Genomic DNA, 13077 nt, shown 5'->3' with positions numbered 1-13077 from the left:
TCATTATTGTTTTTAGGTAATTTGAATCCTTGAGGCAGGCATTGTTACGCCAAAACATAGGCCTATGTCAACTTGGGCGTCTGTTTTGAGCATAGGGTTTTCAAATAATTGTATTGCAGTGGACAGATATCGAGTGAAGTATTTTTATATTTGATAATAGTGGGAAGTGGTATAGACAGTATAATATTTGAAAAAACATTTTGAACCAGCAAATGAATGGGTATATGGTGTTGTCTTCTGACACTGTTTGCAGCCCATTTCATGGCAAGAGGTGGTAGATTATATTCAAGGCATCCCAGAAAAGATCTGATGCTGTGTTCAATTATTTTAAAAGTTTAGGCTTTGAGAATTTATAGAAATTAATTTATATAAATATATTTATTAGTGGAAAATATATTTATTAGTGGAACCTTTGTTATTTTTTGAATTGGATATTAGAATCAAGGTCATACCATAAGACCATTATTTACACTTCCCTTGAAAACATCACATACACTTGCTCTATGGAATTTGAAGTGAGAGGAGATATAAGTGATATGAGTTACTTTTTTGTATTTGGGAGAACAATATTCAAAAGTCATTTATCCAAGTAAATATTGATTTTCTGGGTAAAAGCATTAGCTGAAATTGCCCACCCTTAACCCAATTAAAAGTACCTGTGGGGCTCCACAGCACACATACTTTTAGCTGGGTTATGGGGAGATATTGCAGAGGGAGTGTGAAATAGTACATATACATTGCATTTTCAAATATGCATGTGCACATTCTCTGCCAAATTTTGCCCACACAAAAAGCCGGTGCAAAATTTGTGTGCCAGTTGAACCCATGGGCAATTTTCAAAGGGAAAGTAAGCGTGAAATTTCCCCTTTGAAAATTTCTACATAGCACATGGGTGCAAAATACTCATGGAATTTGTATCCGGTCAGGCTGTTTTGAGAACTGCCCCCTTAGGGAGTAATTTTCAAAGAGTTACACAGTGCTTGTCTTTATAAAATTGGTATATAAATGTGTAAGTAGCATGTATGTATGTATGTATATTCTATTTTGGTAATTGTGTACTAGCAGAGTTGTGTGCAAATGTTAATAGAGTTAAAAGAGGGCGGTTTAGGAGAATTGCAGTGCAGGGCTTGGAAGTATGCGCATAAGTAGCTATTTTGTAAGCAATATTCACACATACCTTACGGAACTTGTCCATATGCTTTTACACCTGCTAATTAAGTCACGGAAGTGAAACTGCACTTGATTTTTGTCTGTGGATTTTGGTTGAAAAGTCTGGAATGGGGGTCAGGATGAAGTGCTGAGGTTCTGAGTAACTGGGGGAGGAGTCAGCGAACTGGTGATTCCAAGTACATGTGCAAGTATTTTCATAAGCAGAATATGCACATTCTTTATATAACACATGCCTCCACATGTAACTCTGGGTTATTACGTGCACAAGTTACAATTATTGGGGTAGATTTTAAAAGAAGCGCATGGGCGTACATGTGCGCACTCTACCCGGTGCGCGCACATGGACGTCCAATTTTATAACATGCACGCGTAGGTACGCACATGTTATAAAATCGGGGGTCGGTGCACACAAGGGGGTGCGCACTAGTGCATCTTGTGCTCGCTGACACCCGCAGCCTTCCCCCATTCCCGCCCAGGCCGCTCCAATTTAGGAGCGGCCTGTGAGGGAACTTCCCTTCCCCCTACTCTATCCTTCCTACCCCTTTCCCTAACCTTCCCACCCCCTAGCCCTATTCTAACCCTCCCCCCGACCTTTATCCTACCTCTTGCTCCTGCCTCCAGGGAGGCGCAAGTTGCACGTGCCGGCAGCCTGCTGGCACATGATCCTCCGACACAGAGGCAAATGGCCACTATGCCGGAGGCCTCTAGCCCCACCCCTTGGACCGCCCCGTCCACTCCCCTTTTTCAAAGCCCCTGGACATAGACGTGTCCCGGGCTTTACGCGCGTCACCGGACCTTTCTAAAATAGGCCCGGCGCGTGTATCTCTTATGGAATTACGCGCATAGGGCTTTGAAAATCCTGCCCATTGTACGCATAAATTATAGGCTTATACTTTTATAAAAGAGGTAAAGTATGTAGTTTCTTGCATTATAAATATACACACATACTGAAACATACACATGTATTTTCAGGCAGTTATACCTGGTATTTTATAAACTCTACTGCTTCTGCTGCACAGTTTATAAAATACTGCTGTAACTGTAGATGTACCGACTTATATTCATATGTGCTGACTTATGCAGACTATTGAAAATTGCCCTCTTAAAAAGTACAAAGATTAGGAGACATGCAATGAAGTTACCAGATAATACATTTAAGACAAATAGTAAAAAATGTTTACTCAATGCATAAACTCTGGAATTCGTTGGCAAAGGAGGTGATAAAAGCTGTTAGTGTAGCTGGGTTTAAAAAGAAGTTTGGACAAATTCCTTGAAGAAAAGTCCATAAACCACTACTAAAGTAGATTTGGGGTCAACCTCTGCTTATCCTTGGGTAAGCAGCATGGAATCTAACAATTTTTGGGATCCTGCAAGGTATGTCTGACCTGGATTGACCACTATTGAAAACAGGACACTGGGCTTCATGAACCTTTGGTCTGACTCAGTTTGGCAAACCTTATGTCTTAATGTTTGTTTAATTACTTAGCACAACAGCACAACAGCACATCAGCAGTGGTTACTTACATACACATTGCCTCATGATATAAACTGTTCCACCACAACTGAACTTGACTTTCAGCTATTTTCTTCCATTTTCCTATCATTATTTTCAAATATGGCTCAAAACAATCCTGCCTACCTGTAATCAGTCTAAGCATGATTTAGTCTGTCCTCTTTTTATTGGAGACAAGCGAATTCTGACAAGTCTCCTATCGGTTCTATCTTTATCTACCATCTTAGATAGGAAGGAGATAACATGAAAAATATGATTCCCTATGACATACGGTCTGCAAGAAGAAAAGCCAAATATCATCTTACATAAAACTGGCCATGCACAGGAGGTTGGTAGACTCCATTGAACGAGCATGTCTTGTTTGAGCCACATGCTGAGAAATTGAAGAGCTGTCTGATTGCATTCTTGCACTCTGCTGGATTCCCAGTTCCATTCAGCGTAATGTTCTGATTAGGATTGTATTTGGCAGGAGCAGAGACACAGGAACTGTTGTAAATGGAAGCCAAAGAGGTGATTTTCTGATATCCTTTGGGGTAGCAGGAATGGTTGATGACTTTAGAAGGATCCTGGCCCTACAAAAAGAAAAAAAAAAAAACCAACCCAGAGGGCATGTTCAAAGCTTGCATATCACCACAGTCCTCCTGCAGCAGCAGCCCATTCTATTTGTCAGTAACATCTACTATAGTGGAAAAGTAAGTCTAAAACCAAGGAAATTGCCCATGCTCTTTGACATTTCATTGGAGGAGCATCCACCATCTAAATGGCAACGATGAGTTTTGCCAGTAGGTAATTGCCTATACAAAATTGTATTCCCATGCGATTCTTGTTTCAGGATCCAATAGTAGAGTTGTGAATTGGAACCGGAATCGGTTCTGATTCCGGTTCCGATTCACATCGTGTTTTTTTTTTCGTCCAGCCCGATCGCGGTTTTGTTTATCGGCTGCGCCTGAACCGATAAACAAAAAACCCACCCCGACCCTTTAAAACTAATCCCTTAGCTTCCCCCACCCTCCCGACCCCCCCCCCCCAAAAAAATCTTTTTACAGGTACCTGGTGGTCCAGTGGGGGTCCCGGGAGTGATCTCCTGCTCTCGGGCCATCGGCTGCCACTAATAAAAATGGCGCTGATAGCCTTTGCCCTTACCATGAGACAGGGTATCCGTGCCATTGGCCGGCCCCTGTCACATGGTGGCAGCACTGGATGGCCCGCACCATTTTTAAAGATGGCCCGTGCCATTTTTATGGCAATTTTCAGACTCTCAGGCTGCTTGCAGATCTGAAGATACTTTGCACTCATGGACCTGCAAGCTCATGTTCAAAGGGAAAATTCACAGGTGCAATTTTTACTGTATCGGCCCATTAGTTGGCTAAGTTTGGTCAGGCCAAAGAGCTTTCCTAAAGTTAGCCAGCTATAGTTATTATTATTATTATTATTATTATTAATAAAGGCTTTTATATACCGACTTTTTTGATACAAATCAAATCAACTCGGTTTACATCGAACTAAGCAGTTAACTAAGCAGTTACATCGAACTAACCAATCAACAAGAGACAATTTGAAGGAGCATAAAGTTACATTATAGTTAGTTGTCTAAATTTAAGATAGCTGCCTAAATTCAATAGTTAGCCAGATAAGGTTATCAGGCTAACTTTGCTATCTACATTGTGTTTGAATATGGACCTCATACTTTTTAAAATAAAACCCACATGTGTAAGCCACAACTCCTTCCTCAGAACTATCGTCAGTGCACGTAAAAGCATGCATGAAATTGGGATATGTGCATACTTTTATGTGCACTGAGACCCAGGCTATTTTATAACAGACATTTACATGCATGTAACTTTGTTTTATATGTACAAATGGCTTTGAAAATCAGGCCCATTGGGTCTACAAAGCTTATGTACAGAAACTACTTTGGATAATTCTTAAACTGGTTCTAAAATCTGCAAATAATCCAATTATCTGTTTTTGTAATGCTTCCCTGACTCCTTTAAACTCTCATCACAGAGTCCTCATGCATTAATATTTTCTCTTTTTCCTTCTAACCCCCCCCCCCCCGTCTCTCAAGTACATCCTATCCCATCCCATATAAAGGCAATTAGGATCCATGAATAAATTTACATATAAAAGAGGGGCAGGACAGGGGCCTCCTGGGGAGGGGCCAACATTTATGTGAGTTGCTATTTTATAAGCAAATGTGGCACCTTACTTGTGTATATTTAATCCTGCTCACTATCTGGAATAGGTGATCATAAATTTCGTAAAAGGGGAAAAAAATGGGTGAGGGTTTGGCTGAAACGCGTGGGGACTTTAGGCTGATGGTCCAGGAGGCTCTTCACAAACTCCAGATGTGTATGTTGAGGTTTTTAAAATACCACCCATCAGATACTACCTATCAACAAATACCTATCAGCACAGTATTCGTTGATAGATAGTATCTGATGGTCGTGCTTTTGTGGCAATCTACTTACCAAAAATGTTTTCCTATTATTTTTTGGTTTGTGAGGTTTTTAAAATAGCATATACTCACGCATGTGTTATTTGATACACGCAAGTGCTATTTTTTCTGCATATGCCTTTTACAAAATCACTTTTGTAAGTTGAATTTCAGTGTACAATCTTAATGCACAGCTTATTACATTGGCTCCTTTGTGAGCCTCTGCTGGACCCATAAATGTAGAAACTGCTGGCATAAATCCACAAGTCTGGTAACTTTTCTCTGCTTCAGACTGCAAATCTACTTCTTAAGCGAGATAAGGAAATCCCCTTGGCATCAAGGAGTACAGGATGCACTCCCTTTCTCTAAAAATTACCTTTTTTTTTCACTCGGAATCCTCCTGGACGCCAAATCTACTCCCTGGGAGCTCCACCCTTGAGCCAGAGTCACTTTTCTCTGGACCAGAGCTAGAAAGAAAGGAGACCCTTCTTGCTTCCTCTGCTATACAGAAACCACTCCCTCTCTCTAAGAAGTGTCCGAAACACCAATACACCCTCTTCCTTCTGACATCATCCATAAGTGTCCGTGTAAGAGAAAGATGGATACCTTCGTAATGTTTGCAAGAAGCATGTCCATGGCCTGAAACACTCCATAGCACAGGTAGCTGTGTGTGTATATTGTATAGTTATAGCCGTACAGTCTGAAGAACATTTCTGTGTCCTTGTTCTTAATGGGACCACTGGGACCAAAGGTTATTTCAACAGATGCTCCCCCAAGATCAAGAGCTCCAACCACCTCAACTGGCCAAGGGTGTATCCATTTACCTGCAAAAGAATACTATACACATAGAAAGTAAAAGGCAAACATGAGGAAGATAAAGAGATACATGTACAGCTCACAACCATGTCTAACACAGTGTACCTCAATGTATGTGTTATAACAGCACCCTCTGGATGGGCTCTAACTTTGCACACTATTAACGGTAACTTTAAAATGAGCATGCACGCCACATACGCTGGAATTTTAAATCGCCTGTGCAAGTGTGCACGTATAACAGAAAATATAGCTAGAGCACATACATGTACTCCTGATTTTAAATGGTTATGCAAGGAAATTTTATTAACGTTATCTTTCCTTAGGATTTGACGGTATTTGCATGCACAAGCGAGCACATTTTAAAACATGCACACATGAAGGAAACAGCCAGTTTAACCACTTAGTGCACCAGTTTGCCCAATCTATCTTTAGGGTCATTAAGACCTTGCTGGTTCTTCAACCTCCACTCCCCCCAGTTTACCCAGACCCCCTCGCTCAGTCAGTTTTTGGCTACAATGAGTTTTATTCTGACTTACACTTGAAAACGAGCAGAAATAAATATGCCTAATGTGCACTGCATTCACTGGTTTTAAAATCGGGATTTACGTAGGTAAATGTTGTGCCTACCCCGGAACGCTCCTGACCTGCCCCAAATCTTCCCCTTGTTTTGGGTGTTCTGTTGCTCGTGCACACGCATTTGCACACGTCATTTCTGGTTTTAAAGTAAGAGTTGCTCACGCCTGGCCCATATATTTGCGTATATGGATTTTTTAACGCGAGCAACTCTTTTCAAATTCACTCTATGGAGGCAATTTTGAATAGCCAACATTCCCCCAAAGTCTGTGAGAATTCTGCAGAAATAATCAAGAAGTAGAGCTTACGTTGCCTAGACATGAAATGCATTGAGGGAGCTTTAACCAGACTATAAAGACACTAAAAAAAAAAAGTTCCTCCTGTGCAATAAATAAACCCCTGGATGTTTTCAATCCATCAGTTAAACTGTCATAAAAATTATTTGATGTTTATTTCAATTTCTATTCCATTTTATCAATTCAAGCTCAAAATGGATTAAAAAAAATTTGATTGAAACAATCAACATTTTACATAAACAGACATACAGTTCAGTTCAATCATATATAACATACAACATATATAAAATAACCCATGAAAAAAAACCTCATTTGCAATCACAAATTGCAAGGCAACAAAATGTCAGCACATAAACAGGGCTCAATAGGAATCTTGGAAAAATGACAACCCTCCCAGTTCCCCATAATCATAAAAACTCAAGATTACAACAACCATATCTGTAAGAGCCATTTAAAGGAGAAAAATGTCTCCACTTGTCTAATCTCTCTGGGAAGTTTGTTCCACAATAGAAAAATGGCCAGGGAAAAACAATGAGGCAGTCTACCATTCAGAAACACACACACAACCCAGGCAGGCTCCCATTGACACACACACATACACTCCAGGCAGGCTCCCCTTCAGGTTCCCCTTTACACACACACACACACACACACACACACACATCCAGGCACAGGCTGAAACAGGACACTGACACAATACTGCTTCTGTTCCTCTTCTTTCTGGACTCCCCGCCTTGCCCACGGCATCTTCCTTTGCCCCTTATTTCTTTCCTTTCTGGCCCACCACGCGGTTCAAGTGCTTCTGGCAGACCCCTGCCCTGAAGGCAGTTTTGCCTCCTCTGCTGCTTTCAGCCATTGGCTGTGGAATGGGCCAGCACTAGTGAGCAGAACAGAAATGGCAGAAAAATAAAAGTTGCTCAGAGGGGTCTACCTCTCTGCTAGTTGCAGCAGCTGTGGCCTCTGGGGCGCTCAGGGAAATCCTAAAAAAAAATAAAAATAAAAAAATAGATGCTTTCAATGCCTGGCATTGAGGGCGTGGGGGAGAGGAAGCAATGCATGCAGGTGCTCCCCAAGTCTACGGTTTCTATATTGTCACAAGCTCCGCTTCGGGACTCGGGAGGATGAGAATGTCAGGATTCTGCCTGCTGCCCACCAGGCAAACGCACAGTACACACAATCTGTTGCACCGGGTCTGGGTACAAAGTACTTGCTTTTCTATGACTGCCTGAATTTTCAAAGGGAAACTCTGTGGGGAGTTATCCTTTGAAAATTAGCATGCAGGTCCTCGGGTCTGATGTATTCCATACCTGACTGAAGAAGTTTTATTACAGTAAAGATTTCTGTTGGAACACCAGTTGGAGTGTTGAGACTGTTTCCTTTGAGGCTGAGTGAGTGCACTCCAAGGACCAAAAATAAACCTTCCTCCCCACTCCCTGCTTGGATTCAGTCCCCATCCAGTATCCTTGTTCAAGGTGAGGATACGGGAGATGGGTTACATATGGGAACCCTATGTCTGCCATCACACCAGAACTCAGAAAAGCATGTATTGTAGTGCTCTGTACTGGCTGGTGAGTCCTAATGGTGATTCCCAAATGGATTCACATCTGTGAAAGGAGTTTTAGCAACTGATCCAGCAGGCGATTTGTACATCCTTTCTTACTTGGTCATTGACCATGCCACTTACCTTGATGAATTTCTCAAGGAGATAGTTGCTTGTAATCCAGCCCAGGGATCCCTCTTCATTCCCTGTAAGGATCCGAGCCATTTGGAAATCCAGAGGGTACTGTTTGATGGTCTTGAAGACCTCTTCAAGGACCTGGTTTGCTTTTGTGCTATTTTTCATCCTGCATGATCAATATTGTCCTAATATTCATATTGTAGGCATAATTTTTATATTGTCATTTAGCCCATCCTCTAAGCTCATTTCTTAACTCTAAACTACAGGTCATATGCAATGGGTCACAACCAGAATAGGCCTGTCCCTAGTGGTGTTAAGGTTCAGAAGACCTATGAAAATTCATTTCTTGGGGATAAATCAGTAGGATCAGTTCAGCAAATAACATGATATATCAAAACGTGAACTGATCAATTAGACTTCCTTCACACTAAATTAGGCTTAATATTATACATCAATTCATATATTCATATTCCTCTTATTTTTGAGCCTTTCTTCCTCTAGGTAACCACAGGAAGGACAATATTCAAAATCCATTTCCACAGGTAAATGGCTATTTATCTACAGAAGTGGGGTCTTTGAAAACTGTCCACTCGGTGATGCTAACTTTCAAACAGCCACATGGGCGTACATGCGCCCTGAGATACAGCCATTTTATAACACTCACATATACATGTAATTTTATATGACGTGTGCATGTGCATGCAAATGCTGGCTCTACCGCATAAGTGGGGGGATTTTATTAGATACACGCACCGACGCAATTACCAGTTTCCCCAGTCCTTTCCCAGTTCACCCAGGTAAAGGATAGGTTTTCTTAACCTCCCTCGTTAATATGCCTCCCACTTACCCTTTTATCCCCAACCCTTAAAAGCCCACTATCTAGCCTGGTTTTCTTTGTTTTATTACTTGCGTGCCATCCATAGCAGAAGTAAAGTTACGCAGTAGGGGACCCCAGTGCGTGCTTATGCGCGTAAATACTTATGCACACATTTCATGTCACATACCCAGACCGCCCATGTCCTGCTCCTTTTTTTGCCTTTCCCATTTGTGCACGTACCGGAGATACATGGAGATACACGTGTGTTTGGGCACGTCTTAAAATCTGTGCTGTGCATATTGGCCTGAGATACTCGCATATCTCCCAGCTTTGGAGCACAGGGCTTTAAAAATTTGCCTTTGTGTGCCTTTGTGCACACGTTTATATTTTCTAAACTATGCATGTACCTCTACCCAGCAAAGTCCCCAGGTAAAAAGTACCCACAAGCTTTGCACTTCTGTGGACAGTTTGAAAACTGTCCTCACAATCCCTGTTTTGTTATCTCAGATTTTCTCTCCTTGTAATGCTAGCGGCCATGGCCATGGCCATTTCTGTCTTCACCATTATGCATCTAAGTATATCAGAGCACCCACTTTGTTGATCTTTAACAGATTGCCAGGCAGGTGGTGTTGGTGCAATGGCTCAATGGCACGTGCCATTCACTGCCACACAGAAAACTTGGGTTCAAGACCTGTGCAAGCCAATCAGGGCTGGGGATGCTGCAAAGGCAGTGTATAAAGCTCTTGTGGAAAGAGAATCTCAGCCACTGTTCAACAATAAAACCTGTTAGACAATATTCTAAGTTCAGCAAAAAGGCTAAACATTTGAGCGCTTAAAGAGAAAGATTTGCCAGCAAAGTTGAATTACTGAGATAATGCTTTAATGCAAACAACACTAATGGGCATAAACGTCAAACATAAGGAATCCCTCAACACGTTCTACGTTTCGTCGAAGGTTTCGTCAGGAGGGACAGCACAGTAATTTAAATCTACAAGACAAACAAAAGAAAACTTTACATGACAGCATAGAAAATACCATATATAGCATAGGCAGGGAACACAAATATAAAATAAACATTGCCAGAATAAGTAATTCAAATATTTCTTACAGAAGATAACCAAATAGCAATAGACACCAAGATGTCAGTCCATAACGGCTTTATAGTGAAAAAAACCTCAAAAAGCATGCCAAAAGGAAAATAAGCAATCCATAACAAAAATAAGAATGTCAATCAATAAATCACATGATCTAAAACCAAGCAGAGAATAAAACCTCAGGGATCAATACAGAGAAGAAACCAAAGATGAAGGGAATCCTGCGAGCAATGGGAGCCAATGAGGGAGCTACAAAGCGGAAGATGTAAACTAGAGTAAAAAAAAAAAGAAAAGAAAGAAAGAATGTATATCCAAAACAGGATCAGAGAATGAAAGTAGGTAAAATGAAAAAATAGAAATTCAAAAAAATATACACCACTCGATTTTCCAATTCAGCCCCTCTGGAGGCCAAAGATTGTAGTTCGTAAATTTCTTTATTTAATTAAATGTTTTATATACCGTCATTCCTCTTGAAATTCACATAAATACATATAAACATTCATAGATAAAATTAACATCAAAATAAGCTCACATATAACAAATCCATTGTTGCTCCCATTGTGTAAAATAATCTCAATTGTACCCCCTCTGCCCTGACCTCAATAACAAAAAATTTGAGGTCAGAGATTACATGTCCAGCTACTATCCAATGTGGAACCAGAGGGGCTTCATTCTTTGAATGGCGAATGCATGAACAATGTTTGAAATTTCTAGTTTTAAGTATACATGTGGTTTTACCGACATACAATAATGAACAAGGCCATTTGTTAATATAAACAACTTCTGTGGAAAGAGAGTTCATGTTCCTCCTAAGTCTATATTCCTTGCCCATTTTAGGATTTTTAAAAACAGACAAGAAACATGATACAGGACTAATACTACACTGGCCACCCGGAGAATGTTCAGGGTTGGGAACAAAATTAGAGCTAATGGAGGAAGCAGTGAATGTAGAGGATATTAGTAAGTCCTGCAAATTTGCGCAGGCTGCACAAATTCGGCAGCGCAGCCTGCCTCCGTTCCCTCCGAGGCCGCTCCGAAATTGGAGCAGCCTCGGTGGGAACTTTCCTTCCACCCCCCCGCACCTTCCCCTCCCTTCCCCTACCTAACCCACCCCCCGGCCCTATCTAAACCCCCCACCTACCTTTGTTTGAAAAGTTACAGCTGCTCAAGGCAGGTGTAACTCACGCGTGCCATCACCCGACCTGGAGGCTGGTCCGGAGGCCTAGGCCACACCCCCTGGAACGCCCCTGGGCCAGCACCATACCCCCTGGAATGCCCCCGAGCTTCGCGCTGCCCCCGACACGCCTCCCCTAGCAAAGCCCCGGGACCTACCCACGTCCCGGGGCTTGCGCATGCCGCCGAGCCTATTCAACATAGGCTCGGCGTGCGCAGGGGGAGCTTGGGGCAGGTTTTTGGTTTTTGAAAATCCGCCCCTCTTTGTTTATTTTGTAGATTTAAATTACATTGTGTCCCTCCATATGAAGCCTTGGGCAAAACATTGACTGTGTCGGGGGACTCATTATGTTTGAGGTTTATGGACTTTTATGTTGTTTGCATTAAAACATTATCTCAATAATTCAACTTTGCTGGCAAACTTCTCTCATTAAGGACAATTTTCAATTATTTAGCCGCACATCTTTTTGCTGAACTTCATACTGAATGTGTTGCTATGCTTTCTCCACTACTCTTTTGCATTAGGCAATAACCCTCCACCTCCAGCTGCCCTCCTAGATGCTACCCCCTTCCTTTGCCCCTTCTCAAATTACACTGGCCTTGGCTCCCCTTGACAACAGCTAACACACGGGCCGATACAGTAAAGTGCGCTCCAGCGGAGCGCACTGTTAGCCCGCATTTGGCCACGCATTTTCGATGCGCTATTTTTACCCCTTATACAGTAAGGGGTAATAGTGCGTCGAAAACGCGTGGCCAACCCCCCAAAACTAATAGCGCTCACAACATGTAAATGCATGGTGATGGGCCTATTAGTTATTCCCACGCGATACAGAAAATAAAATGTGCAGCAAAGCCGCACATTTTAATTTCGGCCAGCACCGGGAAAGTGTACAGAAAAGCAGAAAAAACTGCTTTTCTGTACACCCTCCGACTTAATATCATAGCGATATTAAGCCAGAGGCCCCAAAAATAAAAAAATTAAAAATTTAAAAAAAAAAAAAAATTAAAAATGTGCCTGTGGCCCGCGGGTTGGAAGACGGACGCTCAATTTTGCCGGCGTCCATTTTCCGAACCCGTGGCTGTCAGCGGGTTCGAGAACAGACACCGGTAAAATTGAGCGTCGGCTGTCAAACCCGCTGACAGCCACCGTCAAAAAGGAGGCGCTAGGGACGCGCTAGTGTCCTTGCGCCTCCTTTTACCGTGGGCCCTCATTTGCATGCGGGCCGATACTGAATCGCGTGCCCAGGAGAGTGGCCTGTGCGCGCGTTGGGAGAGTGGGTGCTCGCCGGCTCTCCCGCACTTCTTTCTGTATCGGCTCGACAGTGAAATCAGTCTGCAGCTTCGTACTTCCAATCCTCCCACTGCTGTGCTCTTCTTGCTGATAGCTATGCAGTGTTTCCTGCTCCTTTAGCACTGAAGGAAGGAGGGCTTTCCAGTTTCTATGGCTATTGGGATTGGGCCTTGGCTATTCCTGCTCATTTGGCTCTCAATGCGTTGCAGGGCCAGGTTG

The 13077-nt window shown here is 42.3% G+C and overlaps 2 protein-coding genes across 4 annotated transcripts in view; one reads left to right on the top strand and one right to left on the bottom strand.

Annotated features, from left to right (window-relative positions):
* Nucleotides 1–13077, top strand: part of ENTPD8 (ectonucleoside triphosphate diphosphohydrolase 8) — a 185284-nt gene that overhangs the window by 19762 nt on the left and 152445 nt on the right. The gene's annotated exons all lie outside the window — the stretch shown is intronic.
* Nucleotides 1–13077, bottom strand: part of LOC115096644 (ectonucleoside triphosphate diphosphohydrolase 8-like) — an 86503-nt gene that overhangs the window by 19060 nt on the left and 54366 nt on the right. For all 3 annotated transcript variants that reach the window (XM_029611573.1, XM_029611571.1, XM_029611572.1), the window contains 3 exons: nt 8490–8649; nt 5727–5957; nt 2989–3255 (listed from right to left, as the gene is read on the bottom strand). In XM_029611573.1, coding sequence (XP_029467433.1) covers nt 2989–3255; nt 5727–5957; nt 8490–8649 — 658 coding nt within the window. The remainder of the gene's footprint in view (nt 1–2988; nt 3256–5726; nt 5958–8489; nt 8650–13077) is intronic.

Source organism: Rhinatrema bivittatum, chromosome 8 (genome assembly GCF_901001135.1).
Source record: "Rhinatrema bivittatum chromosome 8, aRhiBiv1.1, whole genome shotgun sequence".
Classification (NCBI taxonomy): domain Eukaryota; kingdom Metazoa; phylum Chordata; class Amphibia; order Gymnophiona; family Rhinatrematidae; genus Rhinatrema; species Rhinatrema bivittatum.
The sequence above is the reverse complement of the archived record's forward strand: the minus strand, read 5'-3'. Positions and strand labels throughout refer to the sequence as shown.